The sequence below is a fragment of the Sciurus carolinensis genome, chromosome X (genome assembly GCF_902686445.1).
Source record: "Sciurus carolinensis chromosome X, mSciCar1.2, whole genome shotgun sequence".
Classification (NCBI taxonomy): domain Eukaryota; kingdom Metazoa; phylum Chordata; class Mammalia; order Rodentia; family Sciuridae; genus Sciurus; species Sciurus carolinensis.
In genome coordinates, this window is record NC_062232.1 from 13,998,320 (window position 1) to 14,023,666 (window position 25,347).

Genomic DNA, 25,347 nt, shown 5'->3' on the forward strand with positions numbered 1-25,347 from the left:
TCCACGCAGGTCGGCTGCGTTAGTGGTCTATTCCTAGAGTCACATCAGACCCAGCCCCTCCCCCGGAACCCCGCCCCTCCGCCGTGGTCCCGCCCCGGAGGCACAAGATTGGCGCCTGAATCCTAGCCCGCGGCTTCGGAGTTTGAGCTGCTTTACCGGCTCAATACCTCAGACTTTTGACCCTCTGTAACGAGGGCTGAGCCGGGACTCGGTCCCTTCCTGGCCGAGGACGCTGGCCCCCTAATTATCTGCCCCCAAACTTTCCCTCATCTGAAGCGTCGGCGAGGTGGTCCGACGGGCAGAAGTGCGCCCCGCTGGAGCACTGCTCCTTCTGGCAGCTTCGCTGGACTCGTGAGGGATCGGTTCTTTCCCATTTTACCCACAGGCAAACTGAGCCTGGGTGACCCGATAGACTTGTCCCATCAGAAGTTAGAACGTTGCCGCTGCTGACAGCTTTGGAGGCACCCAGGCTGGAGCAGAGAGGACAGGAGCATCTCTTTGAGATAAAGATTCAGGCAGCGCGGGGTTTGGGGTGGGGCGCCATTTTTATGATGGCATCATCTATAGATCCTGGGCTGGAAAAGGCCACTGGTTAGTGGGCCCCTTGCCCGAGGGTACAGGTATGTTACTGTCCTCTAACCTTTCCCCAGCATTCTCCCCCTTCCGAAACCATAGAGGGGATGGAAATCACAGGCCTTCCTTTGGTCTCTTTTGGGTGGGGCCAGGGGTGGTGCTGGTGTAGACAGGCCACCTCTTTTATGGCTGCCCCAGAGGAAATGGCACCGGCCACATAATTTCAGGCGCCCAGTGCAAGGTGAAAATGCCAGGTCCCGTTTTCATAAGTTATGAAGATTTTCAAACCATGACAGTGAAGCATTAAATCCAGCGTGGGGGGTCCTTGTGGAATTGCACATATTGCAGTTCCTGACCCTACAACTGTGCTTCTAGAATTGTGGTTCTTGTAAGATGCTGTGATCCTTCACTACAAACGGCTCCCACGTGATTTCCCACATGGTCTTATTCTTTTTTTTCATTGTTAGTGTCATTTTGCCTTCTCCAGGGCTTCTGGATGGATCTTTACCACCATCATAGGATCGCTCACCATCTGCAAGCTTGAAAACCCACTAAAACACGCGTGGGGGTGCATCTGAAGCACCCAGGTGGATTTGAGCTGCAGGTGGCAGTTGTCCTTTTCGCTGGCTTCTTCCTCTGAGGTTGGCAGGATGATGAAGTAAAGGATACTGATTATAGGAAAGTAATTCCCTTCAACCAACTCCTGTTTTCCTGAGAAAGCCCCTGAAAGAAACAGGTGGGTGGAATGAACACTAATGTGGGAGTCATGATCTGGACTTTAGTCCTGTTGTGGCTACTCACCAGCTGTATTCTCTTGAGCTAGCCAGTTCACCTTCCAAGTCTCAACTTTCCCTCTGTGAAATACAAGGGTTGGAGTAGACACTACCACTTTCCCCTCTGGCTCTAAATGTTATCCCCATTTTCCACGTAGAAAAATGGAGACAATTATTTGCCCTGTGAATTTTTTTCTCCAATAGAACTAATCAGAGGCAAGCTTACAGCTAGTGCTCAGGTTTATCTAGTACCCAGTTTCCTGTGTCCTCAGTTTCATCACAGGGTCCCCTTCCAGTCTTCCTTTTTTGTTGATACACTTCAGGAGGTCTCTTGAGCACTTGTTGCCTAGACTGTGAGCCTTCAGATGACCACAAATGGCTAGCTCCTAGCCGGAGAATGAATTCATAAAAGCTCCTCAGTTTCCTGCTAGTCAATGAGCCGTAACGACTGCTGGGAAACTTGATAAGTTTGTCCTGTTTCCAAACCCCTATCAGTCCAAAACAAGGTTGTCAAGAAATGGCCCTAAAATTGTACCTATGGGTGTGTTTTGGTTTGTGTCTCTAGGGAATGCTTTGCTCTCCCTTCAGCTTGATGTCTGCCCTTGGCTATAAGGGTGGTCTGCCAAGTGCAAGCTTTGGCCAAATTCCCATACTTAAAATCCATGTAGCAAAGAAGCTGCTACCCATCAATGCATTCAACACAGGTTTCTGCCTTTAGTAAAAAAACAAAAACAAAACCCTTTTATTCCTTTTCTCCATTATGACCAGAAGGGAGACTTTAGTTCTATTCTTCCTTCCCCTCTCAAGGTGTAGTCACAATGTTTATTATTAGGAAAGTACAATGTGGCTTACAAAGTACTTTTACTTACATTCCCCGCCAGTAGCCCTGTGAGGTAACCATGGTAAGTATTACTCTCACCATTTTTCAACTTTGAAGAGTTCGAATGCCTTGCCTGTTACCTTTCAGCTGGTGAGTGGCAGGCCTGGGTTTATATTAAGCCTACTGATAACTGATTGTGCAAAGCCCAAGTCTGTAAAGGCTACATGTGGCATTGGTCTTTTGTCATATTTTGTCTGTGCGCTAGTGAGGAAATGGATACCTTTTCCTCAAAAGTAGGGACCATAAGCCTGTTAGAAACAACTATGGATGACTTTCACCTTGAAACCATCAAGAGGGATAATACCTCAGATAGCCACAGTTTTGCCTGGCACTTCAGTCAGATTTGTAAGGCCTGACACCCCCAGGTATACCCTCATGCATTTGAATAAGTATGAGAAAAAACACATAAGCAAACTAATACATAAAGATTAGAAGCCACTTCAAACTTTCTGAGTTCTCTGATTTCGCAGATGTTTCGTGTTGTTTCACCAGTGTTTGGCTTCACTGATGGAGGGTAACTTGACTAAAGAAACCGTGGTCCCAAACATTGAGTTTAGTTAAGAAGCCTGGTTTACCTGATGTCATTTAGAAACTGTTGTACTCAATTCTTCAGTGAGTATTGAGTATTTACTAGGGAAAGTGAATCATTACCTAAGTCTGGCAGAGCTCACTTTTCTTTTTCAGCTCATTATGTTCAAAACACCTTGAAACTATCCTATTGTGATAGACATTTGAGTGTTCGTTTTTTGCAATACTGAGGATGGCAAGTGGGGCCTAGTGCATGCTAGACAAGCACTCCACCACTGAGCTGCATCCCCAGTCCATTTGTTGATTTTTGCCACCTACCTTTTCACAGTTCCCTATATATCTCGCTCTGTCTTCTTACGCAGCTCAAATTCTGTGGTCATTTTTATCACACATTTGTTTGCCCCTTTATTGCTTCCTTATACTTGCTGGCAAAACCATAATCTGTTAAATGAAACTCTCTCCTTTCTATACCTCTCAATATAGCCCAGGAAAAACCCACATTCAGGCTGACTGGTTTCACATCATAGTTGCCACTACTTGCCTCAGGTGAGCCCAGCAGCCCAGTATCATGACCATTTATCCTGGCCATTTTTTTTTTTACCTCCTACAGAATAGTTTCATATCTTCTCCCTCAACCTCCGGTACCTCCTCCCTCAACCTGGGTTATAATGTATAACCTTGCTTTCTATTTCGGTGGATAAAAGAAAATGGAAGCAGTCAAAAGAGAACTTCCACAGAAACCTACCTGCCAGAGTCTGTGGCCTCATACTTCTCTTCCTCCAGTTCAGGGCTTCTCTATCATAGCACTGTGGGTTGTGACTGGGTAATCCCATTGTGTGGGCTGTCCTATGTATGGTAGGAGTTTTGCAGCATCCCTGGAAATACCTGGAGCACTCCACACACAAACACCCAGTTGTGACAACCCAGAATGTTCCCTGGAGGGAGCAAAATCTTGTGGGAGCTATTTGGCAATGTTTGGAGACACTTTTGCTTATTATGACTCGGAGGGGGTGCTATTAGCTTCTAGTGGATAAAATCCAAGGACACTACTTATATCCTGCAATGCACAGAAGAGCTCCCCACAACAAATAATTACCTGACCTCAAATGTCAGCAGCACACAATTAAGAAACACTGTTCTAATTGGATTATTTGCATTCCTAGGCTCTGTGCTGGCCCACCTGCTCTTTTGTAGTCTAGGAACTCACTACAACAATTTCCCACTCCTATATATCATTATCTCCACTCCCAACCAATATTGGATCACTCCAGTCAGCACACAGACCTGCAGTAATTTCTCTCATCATTCAAACAAGTAATCTCTTAATCCCATTTCTGCCTCTAGCTATTTGTTTCTCTCCTCTCTCTTATAGGAAAAATCTGTTTTTGGTGCTCTTTTCATTTCTTTTCCCTGCATTGGCACTTGCTTGTACCAGTCCATCAGAATTCCTCTAGTTCATATCATCACCAGGGGCTTCCAAATTGCTACACAGAATAGTAGAATGGTCCTCCTTCATCATCATTTTTTTTTTTTGGTGGGGAGCAGGGGATACTGGGGATTGAACTCAAGGGCACTTGGCCACTGAGCCACATCCCCAGCCCAATTTTGTATTTTATTTAGAGACAGAGGCTCACTGAGTTGTTTAGTGTCTCACTTTTTCTGAGACTGGCTTTGAATTTGTGATCCTCCTGCCTCAGCCTCCCAAACTGCTGGGATGACAGGTGTGCATCACTGGGCCCAGCTCTTCATTATCATCTTATTTGATCTACTAGTAGCATTTCTTTTTTTTTTTTTTTTGTTTTGTTTTGTGACTGGGGATTGAACCCAGGAATACTCCACCACAAGCTACATCCCTAGCCCATTTTATTTTTTATTTTGAGACAGGGTCTAGCTAAGTTGCTAAGGCTGGCCTCCAGTTTGTGATCCTCCTGCCCTCAGTCTCCTGAGTAGCTGGGATTATAGGTATGTACCACCATACCAGAGTATTAGCAGCATTTCAGTCAGTCGCCCTCATTTTTTAAATACTTTTCTCTCTTTGTCCTTTAAACACAGCTATTTTCCTTAGACTTCATTTGTACCATCCTGATGACCTCATTTGATCTAATGGCTTTAAATACCATCTATATATAACATAGATGATTTCAAATGTATATCTCTAGTCCAGACTTTTCGCCAAACTCCAAACCTGCATATTTAATATCTCCATTTAGATGTCTAATAGACTTCTTAAACCCATTACGTCTACATCTAAACTCCTGATCTCTATCCTCTAAATCTGCTTCTCTTTCAGACTCCCTTATCTCAGATAATGGCAACTTTACCTTTCCAGTTATTTACACTCAAACATTAGAATCATACTAGATTCTTCTCTTTTTCTCACACCCCAGATGTAATCTCATTAGCAAGTCACCTTCCAAAATCTTCCAAATCTTCCAAATCCATCTAGAATCTAGTGGCTTTCTACCATCTCCCTTGCTATCATCTCAGTCAGAGTTACTATCACATTTTGCCTGGATCATTGCCAATAGTCCCATATCCTGACTGCCCAGCCTCTGTACTTTTCTTCCTACAGACTATTCACATAGTAGCCAGAGTGTCCTTTTAAAACCCAAGTAAAATCTTGTCAGTCCTCTGCTCAAAAACCCTTCACTGTCTCCCCATCTTAATAGAATAAAAGCTAAAGCCTTATAGTGGCCTTCAAGGCCCTACCTGTTCTGAACTCTTCACCCATTACCCCTCTAATTATGTATCCTATTACTCTGCCTTTTCTTTTATTCCATTTCCAGTCACACTTGCCTGCTTGTTGTTCTTCAAATAAACTAGGCCTCTCCTGCCTCTGGGCCTTTATGCCTACTATTTCCCCCGTCTTGAATATTCTTCCCTTAGATCACCCCATTGTTTGTCCTCTCACCTCATTCAAGTATTTACCCAAATAACTTCTCAGTGGAGCCTTTCCTGATTTCCTTTAAAATTGCTGTTATCCCTTACATTCACCCTAGAAACTCAGTATCTCCCTTTCCTGCTTATTTTTCTCTGCAGCACATAACACCAACTGAATTTCTAGATGTTTATTTATTTATTTTGTTGATGTCTATCTCCATCATCCTCAACTAGAATGAACGCTCCATGAGAACATGGGTTTGGTTTTGTTTGCTGCTATAGTCCAGAGAGCCTAAATAGTTACTAGCATATACTAAGTTCTTAGTAAATACATCTTGAATAAATTTGTCAGTATTGGGGGCTGACTCAAGCCAGGTCAGTCAGTTCCAATTGTGGCTAAGCCACATTGAATTCCTGAGAAGAGACATTTTCTTGTTCAACCTGTACTTGAATGTGATATGATCCAGAGACTGAAAGTTCTGCTGCCATCTTGTATTGTATTTGGCAGTGTTCTTAATTGTATGCAACAGAACCCTTTTTGTTCAAAGCAGATTTTTGTTGTTGTTTTTGTTTGCTTGTTTTTTGTGCTGGGGATTGAATCCAGGGCCTCATGCATGGTAAGCATGTACTATACCCCTAACTCCACCCATGTAGGATTCTTATAGCATTGCCACATTGATAAGCTTGATCTAGTGACTTGCTTTGACCAATTGAATATGGACAAAAATGATGTCTGTCACTTAACAGCAAGAGTATAAAGGTCAGTGTGGTTTACTACTTCTGTTTTTCCATTCCCTATGAGGCCAGCGGTGCCCCAGAGACAGGTTGGCCTGAGTTTAGTGGGAAAACTATGTGTTACACAACTGCAGCCCACCTGCACTGGCCATGAAATAAAAGTGAAAAATAAACTTCTGGGTGGGGAGGGAGTGGGGGGAAGGAAAGATAATAGAATGAGACAAACATCATTACCCTATGTACATGTATGATTGTGCAAATGGTATGACTCTACTTTGTGTACAACCAGAGAAACAAAAGTTGTACCCCATTTGTGTATAATGAATCAAAATAAAAAAAAAAGAAAAAGAAACTTCTATAATTGTAAACCACTAAGATTTTGAATTGTTTAGCATAATATCACCTAGGCTGCTTCAACACTCCTACTAGTTTAAGAAGAAAATGAGTTTATTGAAGGTTATTAGGTGGTTTCCAGGATCTCTGAGAAGGCCTTGGTGATTCTAAAGCCAGAAACAATATCCACATCTCACTAAAGGACTACTCCAAGGCAGATGTCCACTATTGTCTTTCTGAGTATAGATTTGGCAACTCCAATCAATGATGGAGTGCAGAATCTTTACCACTGCTGTCTCTGAAAACTGGGATACTTCTCCCATTAACCTTGTCAGAATATGACTTTTGTAATCCCTCTTCATCATGTTGCCCTCTTCTGAATTGTCTCAGGCAGTTCGTCATGGTTTAAGTGCCTGTGCTCTTTGCTGTGTGAGAGGCTGGAAAAGCAGATTTCTTGAAATATTTCTACTTTGAAGAGGTAGGAGTCAAATGAGAAGAATTACCAAAACATAGGGAAGAAGTTTTGAAGTTAGTGGATGACCATAAAGCATGAAAAATATCCACTACCTCTGAGGCCTGGGAATGGAGCCAGCACCAAGGGATTTGAGTTGAGAAATAGAGCAATGGAGTGCTATCATTTAAGTCTTCAACAAGTGTTCTGTGAGCGCACCCACTGATCATTCAGCTATTTGAGGAATATATTCCCATTTCTGCTTAGGCCAGATGGAATGGGTTTACTGACACTTATAACAGAAAGTGTAACAGATAATGATCTGTATCTAAAATGGATAAGCATAAGCACAGTGATTGACAGTGGTGTCCTCCTGGCTCAGACAAATGAAAGTTTTGGTTGTTCTCAGTTCCTGGTAAATGGGCATACAGCTGATGGTCATGAGAATAGCTACTTTTGGTAGCATAAGGTTTTGGGTTCCCAGCAGTTCTCAAATACAGCAAGACATTTGCTCATATGTGGCACAGTAATCAGGATAGGTACAATTAAAGAGTTGGCAACACATCTCTGGCAGATACTGCTAGTTGCACATCCAATATGCATTTTTCTTTTCCGCAGTAATAAAAAAAACAAAAAGCACTTGTATAGTGCTTGCTCTGTATTAGGGACTATTCTAATCTCTTCACTCATAAGAACACTATGAGAGGGGTACTGTTGTGTTTAGTTTACAGATGAGAAAAATGAGGCATAGAATAATTAGATAACTTGACTAAGTCAGACGTCTGGGTAAAATAGGAGTTTTTGTTGTTTTGTTTTGTTTGGTGGTCCTGAGGATGAAACCCAGGGTCATTCTACCACTGAGCTATATCCCTAACCCCTTTTATTTTTTATTTGAGTCAGTCTTGCTAAGTTGCCCAGGCTAGCCTTGAATTTGTAATCCTCCTGCCTCAGCCTCACATGTAGCTGGGATTATAGGCATATGCCACTGTGTACATCAGAGCAGGGTTTTATACTCAGGCCATCTGGCACCATAGGCTGCGTTTAACCTCTACGCTACACTGCCTTCTTATGTTTGATTTTGCAATGTGTCTCACTAAAACAGCTTGATTTCCCAGGTTCCTTACTGTTAGGAGAGACTGTGTGACACAATTCTGTCCAATAGGAGGTATGTAAATAGATGGGCTTCCAAAACTAAGGAAGTTGCTTTAAGTGGTGTGTTTCATTTTGACCATAATCTTCACTTTCTGTCTACATGTACATGTGGTGCTAGAGGTGGATCAGCTGTTTTGTGACCATGAGATAGTTGTGAAGAAAGCTGCATAGTTTGGCTGAAAGAATCTGGATTTCCTACTGTCAGATTCTTTGTTGCATGTGAAACACCCCCATCCTCTTTTTTGTGACGCTGGGGATCCATCAAACCTAGGGTCTTGAGCATGCTAGGCAAGCGCCCTACCTCTGAGCCACGTCCCCAGCCCTTTTCATTTTCACTTTGAGGCAGGGTCTCACTAAGTTGCCCAGGCTGATCTCCAACTTGCTATCCTCATGCCCCAGCTTCCCAAATAGCTGTGATTATAGGCATGTACCACCATGCCCAGTTAAAATTCCTAATTTTTATTTTATTTAAGAAAAATTTTTTTACTTATAGATGGACATAATACCTTTATTTATTTATTTATTTTGATGTGGTGCTGAGAATCGAACCCAGTGCTAGGCAAGTGCTCTACCAGAGCCACAACCCCAGCCCCCTAATCTTTAATACCAAAGATTAGTGGGAATTTCAGTTATATGAGGGAAAATACAAGCCCTATTGATTTAACTTCTCCACATTTTTTCACCTATAGCTCTCTTTTATCATTTTAAGGATGTCTTTAATCTGCCCACCAGCAATTGAAGGATTGCTCTGTGTCCCAGTCCATGCCTGCAATGTCTAGGATCATAGTGTTGGGCAGTGTGGGAGTTTTTTAAAAAGGATATGACATGGTCCCATCTCAAGTTTAAAGAATGTAGTTAAGGAATAAATTGTTCTAAGATCTTAATGGAAGATAATGACTCGTGGTTTTCCTAATGTAGGATGTATTGGATTTTAATTAGGGCCTTGTTTTTTCTCCCTTAAAGAAGAAACTCGAAAGAAGGCAGATGGGAGAGGGGCTTGTCTAATAATGAAGGCCTCTGTGTGATGTTTCTCTCAAGACCAGCTATCTGTAATCTTCAAAATCACCCATAATCACATTCAGTGAGATTGGATTTTATAGAGATAGCCACTCCAGAGAGAAAATGATCAACTCAAAATACTTTGTCATATCCCCTTTCTCTTTTACTTATCTTGAGATGCCTCTAGTTTCTATGGTCACTTCCCCAGGACTATGTAAATGAGCACAGAACAATTGGTTACGCCCTACTTCTATAGCACCCCACTTAAAAGGCAACATCTGATGGCAGCCAATGAAATGAGCTACTTCCTCTACTTCCAGAACACTTACTGTCTTATTTAGATTTCTGCGTGGATTCCAACTGCGCATACTGTCAGACCTGCCTCTAAGCTGTTCTCCGTAGACTGATGGAAAGATTTCAAGAGTAGTGCAGGTGTTAAACCAAAATCATATGTATATTTTTATTAGTGATTTTAAGTATTTGGGATCTTTTTGATACAATTAGGGTATAGTTTGAAGGCTGTGTATGATAATAAAATCAAAACCAATTAGTAGGTTGTTTAATTCAGGCTGTCTGCAGACTAGTAGTTTTTCTTTGCTAAATCCTGTTAAAATGCAGTGGATTCTATTTTGTGCAGAATGAGCAGGCTGCCATGACAACTGTCTGTGAATATTATTTCAATATTAGTCATAGGTTTCCAGTATCAGCCTCTGGGTCCAATAGTCATTCTAAAACCCAGATGCACATCTATTCTTAATGGAGTTCTCCAAGACATGTTTACAAAAAAAACAAAACACTTTGAACTTGCCGACTTTTTTTTTTTTTTTTTGAACAGAAATTTGAATGCATTCACACAATTGCAAATTGGTTGTGGTTTATATTGCTTCTTTTTCTGTCTTTTTTTTAATTTTTTTATTTTTTTTTGGTATTGGGGATTGAACTCAGGGATGCTTTGCCACTAGGAGACATCCCCAGCCTTTTTTACATTTTATTTAGAGACAGTGTTTTGCTAAGGTGCTGAGGCTGGCCTCAAACTTGTGATCTTGCATCAGGCTCCTGAGTTACTGGAATTGCAAGCATACACCACTGCTATTGCTGTTTTATTTTTTTGGAAAGATGATTTTGGTATGAATTTATATTGTGTTTGACTATAGATTTTATTAAAAAGATGCGCTAGACTAGGGTTTGGAAAGTTCCCCTCTAGGTGGTCCATTTCTTAAAATTATCTATTGTTTCATTTAACAGTATCAGAAGGAAACTTGTGGTTGCAAGTGACAGAAGATCCCACTCAAATTGAGTTGACAAAATTAGTTTCAAAGAAATCTGGTTTGAAAATTCCCAAGGTAAGATTCGATCCAGAGATTTATGATAGAAAGCTTCAGCTCCATTTTCCTGATCTCTGTTTGCCCTTCTCTGTGTATCAAGTTCACCTTCTAGATAGGCTCTCCTCATAGGGACAGTGTTGCTCACAGCACCATACTCAGGGAGATAGGTGAATCTCTTTCCCAGTGCTCTCTTCAGGAGCCCTGAGATTCACTCACTTAGTCTGCCTTTGGCTACATGCCCCTCAGGTGTTCTTTTGCTAGAAGAGGATGTACCCATTCCTGAACAATCATTGTTACTTGGGAAGTGTGCTATGTTAATTGGCTTAAGTCAATCAGGGTCCACACTTAGAGTAGGGGATGGTGTCAGTCCCATGCAAAACATATGCTTGAAAATTTAGAGATGGTTAATTACAAAAAGGAAAATTGAGGTTTATTACAAGGAGATTTAGGGAATATTTGCTGGCCACCTGGTTAGCAAGCAAAATGTTGGCCAAATAACAACTACTACTACTAACATGTATTGAATACTGTGAGCCATGCACCATTCAAACCCCTTTACAAGTATATTGGTTAGAGAATGTGTTTGACTGCATATAATAAAATAAATGAAATAGCAGGAGCTTAACATGGAGGATTTTTTTTTTTTATTCTATATGATATAAAGCCAGAAAATTAGCAGCTTCACCTTGCTATCCATGTCTCAGGCTTATCCTTTCATCTTCCTGTGTTATCATTCTGAGGAAAAATAATCCAGAAAAATCTTGGATCTCTAACCAACTTGTTTCCATAGTGTTCTTTTTAAGTAGCCACACCAGCAGGAACATGGCATTTCAATACAAGTTGTGTTCAGTACTACAGATTTGAAAGGGATGTGATTTTTATCTCACATAATATAAAATCCAGAGATTTATCAGAAAATGAAAGCATTAATTACAAATAGCTGTTATTGACTTGTTAAAGAGTCATTAAACATAAAAATTTATTGTCACAAGTTACTTCAGATTAATTTATATTAATTTTCTTTTTGTAAATTGGCCTTTTCGCTGAGTAAGAATAACAGTTTACCTCACTGGGGTAAATTAGTGACATTTTGCTTTATTACTGATACCTCAGTTTGCTTATAATAGTTATTTTTCTCATTCTTTCCAAATATTTGAAAGCTTTAGCTTATGGCCTTGCTTTATTTGTATATCACAACATTCTTTTGTTTTACTGATACTACTGAGTGTAGACCGTAAAAATCACAAGAACATTGTAGAATATAGTTTGACTTCAAAATTCATGAAACAAGTCTAGGGATATAGCTCAGTGGTAGAGTGCTCCTGGATTCAATGTTTGACTCTGACAAAACAAAACAAAACAAAACAAAAAACAAAAACAGTCATGGAAGAATGAATTTAAAAAGATTAAACAAAATGAAAACTGGTACTAGGTTGTAGAGGAATGCCAAAGTATGTTTCACATCATTTGGGAGCTAAATATAAAGTCCCAGGCCCAACTCCAGACCTACTGAATCAGAACCTATAAGAATTGGGCCTGGGATTCTGTGATATATAAGCACATTAAAGTATAAAAAGTACTTTTTAAGAGAGTTTCATGTAAATGAGTTGTAAAAGACTCACAGATTGTGTACTTTTTTTTGGTTTATGGTATTGGGGTTTAAAACTAGGAGTGTCCCACTGAGCTACATCCCCAGTCCCTATTTTTTTTTTTTTTAATTTTGAGACAGGGTCTCACTAAGTTGCTTAGGACCTGCCTAAATTCCTGAGTCTGGCCTCCAACGTGTCATCCTCCTGCCTCAGCCTCCTGAGTCACTGGGATTAAAGGCATATACCACCATACCTGGCTAAGATTGTGTACTATTTGAATAATGGTAAAAACAAGAACTTCAACTTCAGTAAAGTAAGACCTTATTAAACCTAGATTCTCCTTTGAAAGACTCCAAATCATAGATTCCATTTATTACTCCAGGGAGAAGTATAAGCGTAAGTGTGTACTTGACTCCATCCTTCTGTCAACACCTTCACCTAATTAATCCCTGTTCATCCTCCATATGTCAGGTTTAAAGAAAACTTCCTCAGAGAACTCTTTGCTTGATTTTCTGACTTAATCTCACAATACACATGCTTGTCCTTTATAATTTCACATTTATTTTTATGATCATTTAATACACACACACACACACACACACACACACACACACACACACACTCCCTACCAGGCTGTAAATTTCAAGAGGGAAGGAACTTGTCAGTTTTATTAATTGGCGTATCCCCAGGGTATAGAGCAGTACCCAACATACCATAGATGCTCAAAAGATATTTGTTGAATGAAACCAAGACAAGAATAAGTGCTCTAGAGAAAATGCTTTAAAAACTTTCCCAAAGACTTCACCATAAGCTTACTACTTTACAGTAGTAAAAAAGATTTTGAAAAGAAAGCCATGAATCTTTCCTAGGCCTCATTTTAGCTAACAGTTTTGACATTCTTCTAAGAAACAAATTGTTCTTTATTTTCTATGTTCATGAACACACAAGTAGCCGACAGGGAGGCAGTTGTGGCCAAAAGAAAGCCCGAAGCACCTAGAATCTACCTTTTAATAAGTAAGAAGTGGTTATCTCATTGGGGTTGTGTTGCCCACCTTCAAATAGCAGGTGCTCTCATACTTGGAACTTACATTGTTGTTCCCAAGACAACCTACTAAAGAGTCATTCTAGAATCTACCTCTGAAAGACTCCAGATGAAGCTAAGGAAACCTCTGTAAGTAAGACCTATAAGGGTGACGATGGATTGTGTCCTGAGCCTGCAGGTCAGGCTGAAAGATTCAACAACCAGCAAAATGAAGATCTAGGAGTCTGCTTTCCCTCAGCCTGTGGAACTGATAAAACCTAGAGGGAAGGGTAAGAGCACTTAATGGACTAGATGCAGTGAGTGAGCTCATGAGACTATAAGGTTGAAAGTTAACTTGCCTCCTCTGTTTTGTTTGTTGTTTGACCCAATTCTTGTGGACTTTGTTTTATGTATGAAATTTATTATACTTTAATGTATATGTACAGGATAGAGTCAGACCATCTTGATGTAATGAAGAGTACTGGCTACCAAGTCACAAGACTAATTTTGGGGAGGCCACCTAACTACTCTGGACCTGGTTTTCCTCTCCTATAAATTGGAGAATTCTGAGGGCCTTTCTGGATAAGTCTGAAGGACCAGAGTATCTTTACATATCACCAAGAACCTCATGATGGTCTTATAATGTGACTTCTCTGTTATCTGTGCCTAGATCCATTTTGCCCAGTGCCCAGTACTTTGACATGAGAGGTCCTTGCATCAACATATATTCTTTGTTTTACTTTTGTCTTGGAATGGTAGGCTCATGCAGAAAGAAAATAGAAAGAAATAAGGAATTACTGTCACTTTGACATTGACTTATATGCTAGATGTCAAACTGAGATACATATAAAACCCAAGTGCTTACAAGATAAAGGAACAGATTGTGGCAATACTTAAAAATATCACAGCTCTCTAAATAAGGAGGAGTTCTGATAAACCTATTTGGAGTTCATACAAAATACCCATAGACTGAAAATCTGAATGTACATTGCCAAAATAAATTACTTCTGTGCAGAATTATAGGTAAAGGTAGATGTGGATTACATGGTAATGAGAGTCTCCCTTGATTTAAAGATCCCCTTTCTCCTCAGCCTCTTACTTTCCAAATTGCTTCTTTGTTGGCCTCATTGTTTGCTCCTTCCTCTTCTCATTATCTTTAATGTCTCTGTTCTCCAATGTTCTACTTTTGCTTCTCTGGCCTTCTTACCCTCTGAGCTCTCCCTGGCTGTTTTATCTTCTCTAATCACTTCAGCTATTATTGGTAACTTGATGGCTTCCTTAATCTGACTCTCCAGACCTGATTTATTTCCTGGGCTATAAACCCAGGCTTCTACTGCCTATGAGACATTTCAATAGAGAGGTTTCACAGGCACTCCAATCTAGCACATCCCTAACTGAACTTGTTATTTTTCTCTACCATAAACATGATTTTCTCTCTTTGTGTGCAACTCTTTTACTCTTTAATACCATACTGCAATCAATGGCATTACCTCCTAAACTGTTAATTACAAGAAGGCAGGGACCATCTCTGTCTGGTCCACCACTGTACACCCAGCACCTAGCAGAGTTCCTGGAACACGGTAGATATCCAGTAAGTACTGTTGAATAAACAATGAATCCATCTGTTCTTTTGAATTAGAAACCTTGGAATCCTCCTTAATGACAATGTCTCCCTCACTCCCCATGCCCAATCTGAGACTTAAAGGGATTATTACATAAAATTATTGGATATTTGGTTCCTCCCTCTTCATTCCCACTGCTCTGGCTTTAATTCAGCCCTTACCATCTACCACCTCGATTATAGTGGGAGACACCCATTAGTCTTCTATTGCCAGCTTTTTCTCAATTTATCACCAGACAACCCCAAAGAGAATTTACTACAGCTTGAATCTAATCAGATTACCCTCAGGCTTCCTTTGACTTAAACAGAGTTTGCAATCTAGTAGCCTCATACTGAATCCATGCAGTGTTTTGAGAAAATGAGAGTTACTATATTTCATTGATTCTAAGATGCACATTTTCCCTCCCACATTTTAGCATTTCTGATTGGAAGATATATCTTAAAATTGACAGTGTCACAGTTTGATTAGTGGTGGTTATTTTCTTTCTAGTATATAAAATAGTGATGTACCCTGTAATCGATGGCATCTTAAATTTGCTGAAATATATTCCTGCAAACATTTAAAAATAAGATCATACATAAAACATGTTTAGCTTCTCTTGAAAGATTATATCAGGCAACACTGGGCCAGTATCTCTGGATGGCAGACTGAGAGAGCTACCATTAAGTAGCAGCTGTCTCATTGAGACAAAAACTCTGTAGTGTCCCATAGTTTCTACCCAGTCTGCTTTTTTTCATTTCCTTTATCTGCCCCAGCCCATTAAGCATTTTGAAATTGCCTTCCCTGACTGATAGGTTAAAGTCCAAATTCTTTGTTGTGATTTATAAGAACATTCACAGTTGGTATTAACCTGCCCCCACAGGTTTATATCTCTAACCTCTGCTCTATATACCCTCTGTCCCCCATTTCAGGAAGCATTACTCAAATATAAAATGGTCTCATGTTTCCTGGGATGACTTTCTTTGCCTTTTATGCCTTAAGAAATATTTCCTGGTTTTCTTAGGTAATGCTAATTTTTTTTTCTGAACTTCAGTAGTACGTGGGCATATCTCTGTGTCTGTACCTTCTGTCTTAAAATTATTTGTGTATATGCCTGTGTCCTTCATCATACTGTGAACCTGGTAGGGAAACGAATTGTAATTATTCATCATTATCTCCTTGCCTTATAGTTGGAACATGCTCAGCAAATATCTGTTGAGTAAAGAATGGATGGGCTGCATCTTCTGACTGGGATCTCTGTTTTTGCATTTTGCACATGGATAGAAAACTAAAACAGAAGACAGAGGAAAGAGCAAGTGTTTTCCTTAGTCCTCTGAGTTTATAGCAGAAGATACTGCTCCTGGTTGTGATTTAGGAAAGTCATTCACAGTCAAAGTCAGCCTATGGGGATTCTAGCATCTATAGACCTAAAGACACTAAACCAGAGCTACCTCTATGAAGTTAAAAACAAACAAACAAAAAAACACTTTAAAATTAGTATACAAAACAATTGTTGTTATATTATAGTTCTGTGAATTTTAACAGATTAGTGTAACTATCACCATAATTCAGATATTATCCTCCCTCCTCCCCCAACTATAAACCTTTGACCAATCAGTTTTGTCTTTTTGAGAATGTCATATAAATATCTAATCTAAGGGGCTGGGGATATAGCTCAGTTGGTAGAGTGCTTGCCTAGCATGCACAAGGCCCTGGGTTCAATCCCCAGCACCACCAAAAAAAAAAAAAGTGCATCTTCAGATAAACATCTTTTAAGCATGGCTTCTTTCACTTGGCATAATGCCTTTGAGATCCAGGCTGTGTGTATCAACAGTTCATTTATTTTATTGCTATATAGTATTCTGTTATATGAATGTCCCACAGTTTATGTATCCATTCACTCGTTGAAGGACATTTGGACTGTTTTCTGTATTTACCCTATGAACCTGTATATAGGCTTTTGTGGAAACAGAGAATTTCATTTCTCTAGAGTAACTATCCAGGAGTAGGATTGCTGTCATATGGTAAATATATGTTCAACTTTATAAGAAACTATTGAACTCTGTTTCAGAGAAGCTGTACCACTTTGCATTTCTGTCAGCAAGGTATTAGATTTCTAGTTGCTTCCCATTCTATCCAGCACTAGGTATTATTAGTATTTTTTCTTAATTTAAGCATGCTGTAGGTGAATAGTGATATCTTATTATGGTTCTAATTTGAATTTCTGCTTCCTTGAACTAAGGGAAAAAAAGGTAAACTCACTTCCACTTCAGCAGTACTTCAAACGCTGATGTTCTCTTACTCTACCTTCTACTATTTACTTTTGGGAGTCCACATGTTATTTATTTTTATTTATTTTTTTAGTTGTGAGAGATACAATGCCTTTATTTATTTTATGTGGTGCTGAGGATTGAACGCAGTACCTCACATGTGCTAGGCAAGTGCTCTACCACTGAGCTCCCACCACAGCCCTCATGTTATTTATTTATTGCTATGTAATAGATTAACAAAACTTTTAGTGACTTTAAACAATATATTTTAATGATCTCATGGTTTCTGTGGGGCAGGAACCCAGGCCTAGTTTGCTTGGGCCTTCTTTAGGATCTGTTGTGAGCTGCTACAGTTAAGGGAGTTGGCTGTGCTATAGCCCACCTGAAGGCTTGACTGGGAAGGGTTCACTTCCAAGCTCATGTGGTTGTTAGTAGGATTCAGTCCCTCATAATTTGTTTGACTGAGGGCCTTAATGTCCTTGTTGGCTTTTGGGCATAGACTTCCCCAGTCTTCATGGGCTCCTCAAACATGGCAGTTTACTTCCTGTAAAACATTCAAGCTGCAAAGGCAATAGAGTCTACTAGGAAGAAGGAAAATCATAATCTTTTAAAATCCTGTCATAGAAGTGACATCCCAACACCATCATCATATTCTATTGAATAGAAGCAAGTCACTAGGTTCAGCCCACATTCAAGGGAAGGGGGATCACATAGGATGTGAATTGATCAGGAGATGTGGGGATTATTGGGGGCATCTTAGAGTCTGCCTGCTACAGTCCTCAAATAGTTGCTTCATGGATTCTGCCTGGGTTGATAGCATCATTCTATGAAAGAAATAGGGTTGGGTGGGCAGAATGTCCTTATTCTGTTTTATCCAGACTGAAATCCTCTGGATGAAATCCATGGTTTAGAACATGTTAGTCAAGTGCTCTACCACTGAGCTATACCTCCAGCCCACTGGGAAGCTTTTTAAAATTGATTTATGAACATCTGGTGTTAATTTAAGGTGAAATTATTTCTTAAAATACAAGCCATCTAGAACCAAGGGTTAGATGAAATGGTCAGAATTAAAATTTGATACCTATTAATCTTTTATTTATTAAATCACAACAAAGAAAGGTTTCACTTTTGTATCTAAGAAGGAGCCTTTCAAAACTGAACTTCTACACTTCAAACCATGACAGTTATTTCATCCTGTTACTGTGACTGCTGACCAGGGGACTCCAACAAACACTTCTGGCCAGTACTGACCTTTATGAATTTCTTCCACCTGATAGTGACTCATAACCTATCTTTGATTTCTCTTAATGACTTCCTATGATTTGCCAAATCTGGCCTCTCTTATCTCTTACTTAATGTGATTTTTCAATACTTAGACCTTATCCTTGGAGATTTACTTGATCTTTTCTATTTATTTAAATGTAAAATTACTTGGTATTCCTTTCTTCTCTTTCAAAGGAAATGGTCTCTTTAAATCAGGGTTCTTTGAAATTTTTGGACCATGAACTCCTCACAGTAAAACTTTTTTGAGAATGGACCCTTGGTATAAGCATATTTATTTATTTGTAGCCAATTCTACTGAACTCATATATTGTGTACATGATTAAATATACATTAGAAATAGAGAAATTAATAAGAATAAGAAAACATAAAAATATAAGTTCTAATGTTTTCTGCTCCCCTATAGATCTCTGCACATCTGCTGCCCAATTTTGGAGACTACCAGAATTTAGGAAGTAGTGATTTGTTGTCATTGTTTACCATTGACCTCAGCACTGGAAGGCTAGATGAAAGTTGCCATAGCTGGGAGACCAGTCCTGTCTGGTGCTTTGGGCATTCAGTTACCAGGCGCCATGAATGGGCAGACCCCTTAAGTAACTCCTATCAAGTATAACTTTATATTGCTGTTATCTCAGTCTATTCTCCAATCTGGCTACTGTGTCTAGATTCTAGCATACTTCTCAGGGTGTGTCATGATCAATACTAGGAGCTGTCCATTAGAAGTACTTCGCCTTGGCAGAAACTGGAATTGTGGCCAGTTCCAGGAAGCTTGTGAAATAGGAGAACTTTGCCTACAGTATGGTCTCTTCCCCTTATGAGGTAGCCAGACTTCTCTGAGCCCCTCTCTTTCTATAGTTTCTTACTACATGGACTAATCAAATATCCTGGTTTGGGTTCCCTCAGTAGTAGAGCCTGAAGCAAGCATTAGAGGGCAAGAAGTTTATTTGGAAGATGAAGACAAAGGAGTGGCAAAGTGGGAATAGAAAAGGGAGGCAGCAAAGGAAGAGTAAACCTGCAGAGGTGGAAAGGGAAGGCAGTCATTTTTCATTCTTGACAGGCATCTTTCTCTACCCTCTGTAATTGTAGCATGATCATTTGGGATGCAGTTCATTCTGATTTTTAGTTCTACTCTTGCTTCATATCTTTGTTAAGTACTGTAGAATATGTATATTCATGAGAATACTTTCTTTCCACATCTCTTTTCTTCTGGATAATGTCAGTTCAATCATAAGGTTTTTTAAAAATACTTTGAGTTGTAGATGAACACCATACCTTTATTTTATTTATTTATTTTTATTGGTGCTGAGGATCCAACCCAGTGCCTTACAAGTGTTAGGTAAGTACTCCACCACTGAGCCACAACCCCAGCCCCCAATCATAAGGTTTGTGGGTCACTTCTTCTAGCAAGCCTTCTGTCATTCCCCTTTCTGGAATGGGGCTTTTTCTCTGTGCTCGCATAGTGTTCTCCACTTGTCCTATTACAATTTTGGTTTTATTTATTCATGTAATAAATTTTTCTTATAATAGTGCCAGGCACTATTATGGGTACCTGGAGCTTATAGTCTAATAGGTTAGACTATTTTAGATTAAATAGATTTTAATTTGTAATTTATTACTATTTCTGATTTTTTTAATCTTTTATTTTATTTTATTTTTTTTTTGCAGTACTGGGGATCGAACTCATTGCCTTGTGCTTGCAAGGCAAGCACTCTACTAGCTGAGCTATCTCCCCAGCCCTGATTTTTTAATCTTTTAGAAGATTTAATGGAAGAAAAAATTTCATATATAATAGTAACAAAAAATATATTAATGTTTGTCAATAGAAATGTGAGACTATTAAAAATAAAAATACCATTGAAGGGGCTGGAGATATAGCTCAGTTGGTAGAGTGCCTGCCTTGCATGCACAAGGCCCTGGGTTCAATCCCCAGTGCCAAAAAAAAAAACAAAAAAACAAAAAAACATTGAAATACAAAAAATAGCCTTTCTACAAATAGAAGGACCATATTATTGTGTAAACTAATTTGTAAATTTAACAAAATCACAATGAAAACTTAAGTTTTAAGCTATATCACCTGATGCTAAATTTAGTGAAAAAAAAAAAACATAGAAGTGGTATCGGCACTAAAACACATTAAGTCATTTTTAAGAAGCCTAAATAATTTAAGAGTATCATACTTTTATTAGCAAAACAGAATGCCCAGATGTAAGTACACTCAGATACATATAGAAATTGAATATATAAAGAGAATATCATCTCAAATCCCTGGGAAAAAGAAGTAGTCAATAAATGTTATAGGGATAAGTGAAGTAATATCCCTGCCTTACCTCATATAGTATGATAAATTCCATATGTACCAAAGATATTTTTAAAATAACACAACCATTAAAAAATAAGAGAAAAAATTGAAATTTCATTTGCATTGAAAATTTTTTCTTTACAAATCTGGAGTTAGCAAGAACTATCTAACCTTTCATGACTCAAAATCCCCAAGTCATAAATTATTTCACTGGTACTTTTTGTTATATAAAAATCAAATTTTTATGGAAAGAAATATCATAAACAAACTTTTTTTTTTCATAAACAAACTTTTAAAAAAAGGCAATTAATGGAGATATTCACGGCTCATATCACAAAGAGCTATCCTTCCTAACATGTAAATTGACAAAATCATAACCCTTTTGAAACATAGAAAAAGGAAATAAAAATTTGCTATTAATAAACAACAAGATAGTTAACTTCACTCGTTAAAAAAGAGAAATGTAAATTAAAACTGCAGATGAAAGACCATTTTCTTTCTCTCCATTGGCAAAAATCCAAAGTTAGCTAACATACTCTACTGATAGGACTCTGGAGGGGAAAGCATTTTCTCATGCATTCTGACAGTGGTGTGTTAAAGTCACACAGAAGTATTGTGTTGTGGTCTATTTGATTCCTGGAATTGAGACAGATTTGTACATGGATGTGTGGTTGTTTGGGGCATAAATATTTATGATTGTTATGTCTTCCTGATTTATGTTTCCCTTAAGCAGTATGAAATGTCTTTCTTTATCCCTTCTGACTAACTTCAGCTTGAAGCCCACTTTATCTGATATAAGGATGGAAACCCCCACTTTTTTTACTGAGTCCGTGTGTGTGGTATGTTTTTTCCCATCCTTTCACCTTTAGTCCGTGGATGTCTTTTTCTTTTTCTTTTCTTTTTTTTTTTTTTTTGGTGACTTAAATAAAGTTTATTTTTTAAAAATGTGGTTATTTTTGCAATGCCATGGTTATAGGACTTTATGAAGAAGTAACATTTCCTTTCCTTTAACCATGCTTTTTTATTTTCAACCTTCTGCACAAAGATAAAAGTTTTTGTTAATCTCATAGTTAATGATACAAAATAAAGGTCAGCAAACTTTCTCCAAAGGGCTAGATAGTAAATATTTCAGGTTTTACAGGCCACAATATGGTCTTTAACATGTGTTCTTTATCTTATAACCTCTCAAAAATGTAAAAACCATTTTTAGTTTGTACCATACAAAAAAGATGGCCAAATTTGCCCTGCAGTTGGTAGTTTGCTGACTCATGGTATAAAACATCTACTTTTTCTTATCAGAGAAAATGCTCTCTTTCGCCTTCTGGACAGTCTACTATTGCCTGAAGTCAAGTAGAGAAGAGCCTTGTTTATAATTGAATGTGGCTTATGAAAAAGGTAGAAATGGAGACTTCCTGCTCACCTTTGACTCTCCCAGGCAGTTTTCCCATTCATTCACTCATTCAATACATTTGTTAAGCACTTACTATGTACACTCTTAAATATTTTTTGTGTTAGCAAGATTTCCATTGTTTCTTTTCTTTAAAAGGGCAATTCCTCCAGTTTCTCTAAATCAGGAATTACCAGGTCTTAATACTTAGGTTTTAGGGAAAATCAGGATTAAAATTTCTACTGGCACTCAAGAGAATTCATGATTATTAAAAAAAAATGAATCTAGCTTAACAATGATTTGTTGCAGTCAATATTGATACATCCTTCTTAATGTCACAGCCTAAATGAGGAAAAATATGTAACTATCTTTACTTAAAAAGATACTTTTTTCTCCCATTGGTTGAAACTTTCTTTAAAAAAGATCTCAGATCTTTAATACATTCCAAATAATTTCTTCCCACTTTCCTAGTTTGCTGTCATGTAATATAAAATCTGGATCCAGGTAGGGTTTCTCATTAGGTTTTTTGCTTTTTGGTTTTTTTTTTTTTTTTTTTTTTTTTTTTTTTTTTTTTTTTTTTTTGGCAGCACTGGGGATTGAACCCAGTGTGTTCTACCACAGAGTCCCTAGGCTTTTTTTTTTTTTTTTGAGACTGGTCTTGCTAAGTTGCCCAAGCTGGTCTCAAACTTGTGATCTTCCTGCCTCAGTCTCCCCAAGAGCTGGGATTACAGGTGTGCATCACCCCACCTGGCTTCCTTATTAGTTTTATATATCAGCCATAAAACTGTACATTTAGGAGTAAATATTGCCTCTGAAGCAATCTGTACTTACACTTTTCATCTCAGAAGAATGGTCATGTTTCTTCTCCCAGATGAAAGCTGTTAACAGCTTTCTGAATCCTGCTATTTATCCAAGGTGAGGGAAGACATTTTATAAAAACAGGAGCCAAAAGGAGCACAGGACTTCAGTATTAAAATATAAAGATTGCCCCAATTGCAGCTCTTTGGTACAGACATCGACTATAATAATCTGATCACCCATATCACCAAAACATTTTGTAATTAGAAGTGATTGTGATTTTCCTTTTTACCATGTAAACAAAAGGGGAAATGCCTTGGGAAATCACTATGCAATGTCTCTTGTTTCTCTTAAATACACATATGCACAACCAGTTTTCCCTTTCATCAAGTTCTGGAAGCAGAGGAAGAATTGAACAGGCCAGGGTTATCGCTTTCGCTCCCCTCTCTGTGTCCTTTTCTTTTCCTTTTCCTTGCACTCCTGCTTGGCTAGTTTGTCTCTCTCCCTCTGTAGCTTGTCCTGTTCCTTCTTCCTTTGGGACTCATCCCGAAGTGAGTCTCTCTCCAATTTCCGAGCATTGAGAACATCTTCTACGTTGGTGTTTGGAAACAGATTTATCAGAACCAATGTTCATCGTGGTGGCACCTGAATCATCCTTCTCATCTGCTTCATCCTCTTCTTCTGTTACATCAGCATACTGGGCCAGCAGGGCAGCTTTTCTCTGTTTTTCCTCTTCTGACACCATCCTGGGCTTCACCACAATCTGTGCCTGCTTCTCAATGAGCATGGCAATGGCCTGTACCTCATCTTCTTTTTTTACTTTGGTGACAACATTCTGAGTTTCAGACCATCGTTCCACAATCTCCTTGCAGATATTAAGAAGGGAATCTTCTTCCAGAAAAGCAGATAGGATACCCTGCAGAGCGTCTAACTTCTCTTCTTCCTCCTCCTCCTGCAGGACACCAAGGATGTAGGAACCGTAAACGGTTTGGTCCACTCCCAGTGCCTCCAACCGTCCCTCCAGCCAGGATCCAAATCCCCCGCCCCCGCCATCACTTTCGCCGGCGGCCACTTCGCAGGGCGCCGCCATCTTGGGGTCAGGGTCCTGCAGGCCCCCGTGGATGTCTTTTTCTATGAGATGAGTCTCTTGAAGGCAGCATATTGTTGGGTCTTGCTTTTTAATCCAATCTTCCAGTCTATGTCTTTTGAGTGATGAGTTTAGGCCATTAACATTCAGGATTATTATTGAGATATGATTTGTATTCTCAGTCATTTTCACTTATTTTTTGTTTTGAACTTGACTTGGTTTCTCCTTTGGTTGACTTTTCCTTTAGGATAGTTCCTCCCTTTGCTGACCTACATTGTTGCTTTTCATATCCTCCTCATGGAATATTTTGCTGAGAATGTTCTGTAGCATAGGCTTTCTATTTGTAAATTCTTTTAACTTCTGTTTATCATGGAAGAATTTTATTTCATCTTCAAAGAAAGGTTAATTTTGCTAGGTATAAGATTCTTGGTTGAGCTTGAAATATGTTGTTTCAAGCCTGTTTAGCTTTTAGGGTCTGGACTGAGAAATCTGCTGATATCTGTATTGGTTTCCCCCTATATGTAATCTGATGCTTTTCTTTCATAGCCTTTAAAATTCTTTATCTTGGATGTTAAGCATTTTCATTATAATGTGCCTTGGTGTGGATCTGTTGTGATTTTGTGCATTTGGTGTTCTATAAGCCTCTTGTAGTTGATCTTCCATTTCATTCTTCAGGTTTGGGAAATTTTCTTGACATTATTTCATTGAATAGGTTGTTCATTCCTTTGGTTTATATCTCTGTGCCTTCTTCAATCCTGATAATTCTTAAATTTGGTCTTTTCATGATATCCCATAGTTCTTGGAGGTTCTGTTCATGATTTCTTACCATCTTCTCTGTCTGGTCAACTTTGTTTTAAAGATTAAATATTTTGTCTTCATTGTCTGAGGTTCTGTCTTCCAAGTGATCTAGTCTATTGGTGATGCTTTCCATTGAGTTTTTATTTGGTTTATTGTTACCTTCATTTCAAAGATTTCTGTTTTTTTTTTTTTTTTTTTTTTTTTTTAAGAATCTCTATCTCTTTGTTGAAATGATCTTTTGCTTCCTGCAGTTGCTCTTTTAACTGTTTATTGGAGTGATTGTTCATTACCTGCATTTGCTCTCTTATCTCATCCTTTGCTTCATGAATCATTTTAATTATGTATAATCTGAACTCCTTTTCTGATATTTCTTCTATCATGCTGTCATTGGATTCTTGTTTTTTTTTTTATAAATGGGGTACATCATTTCATTTCTATGGTTGTACACGATGTAGATTCGTACCATTTGTGTAATCATATGTGTACGTAGGGTAATGATGTCTGTCTCATTCCATGATTTTTCATATCCCCTCCCTCTCATTTCCTTCTACGTAATCTAAAGTTCCTCCATTCTTCTCTCACTCCCC

The 25,347-nt window shown here is 38.8% G+C and overlaps 1 protein-coding gene and 1 non-coding gene across 2 annotated transcripts; one reads left to right on the forward strand and one right to left on the reverse strand.

The window, feature by feature from the left end:
- The first annotated feature begins 16,504 nt into the window (after positions 1 to 16,504).
- Trnaa-agc (transfer RNA alanine (anticodon AGC)) lies at positions 16,505 to 16,577 on the forward strand. The gene has a single exon. It is a non-coding gene; the product is annotated as a tRNA-Ala (tRNA).
- Positions 16,578 to 22,704: 6,127 nt separating this feature from the next.
- On the reverse strand, positions 22,705 to 23,965 carry LOC124972460 (coiled-coil domain-containing protein 43-like). Its single transcript, XM_047536880.1, is given in 2 exon segments — positions 22,705 to 23,488; positions 23,490 to 23,965. Coding segments are annotated over 2 exon segments (663 nt in total). The 3' UTR covers positions 22,705 to 23,301.
- Between the last annotated feature and the right edge of the window lie 1,382 nt (positions 23,966 to 25,347).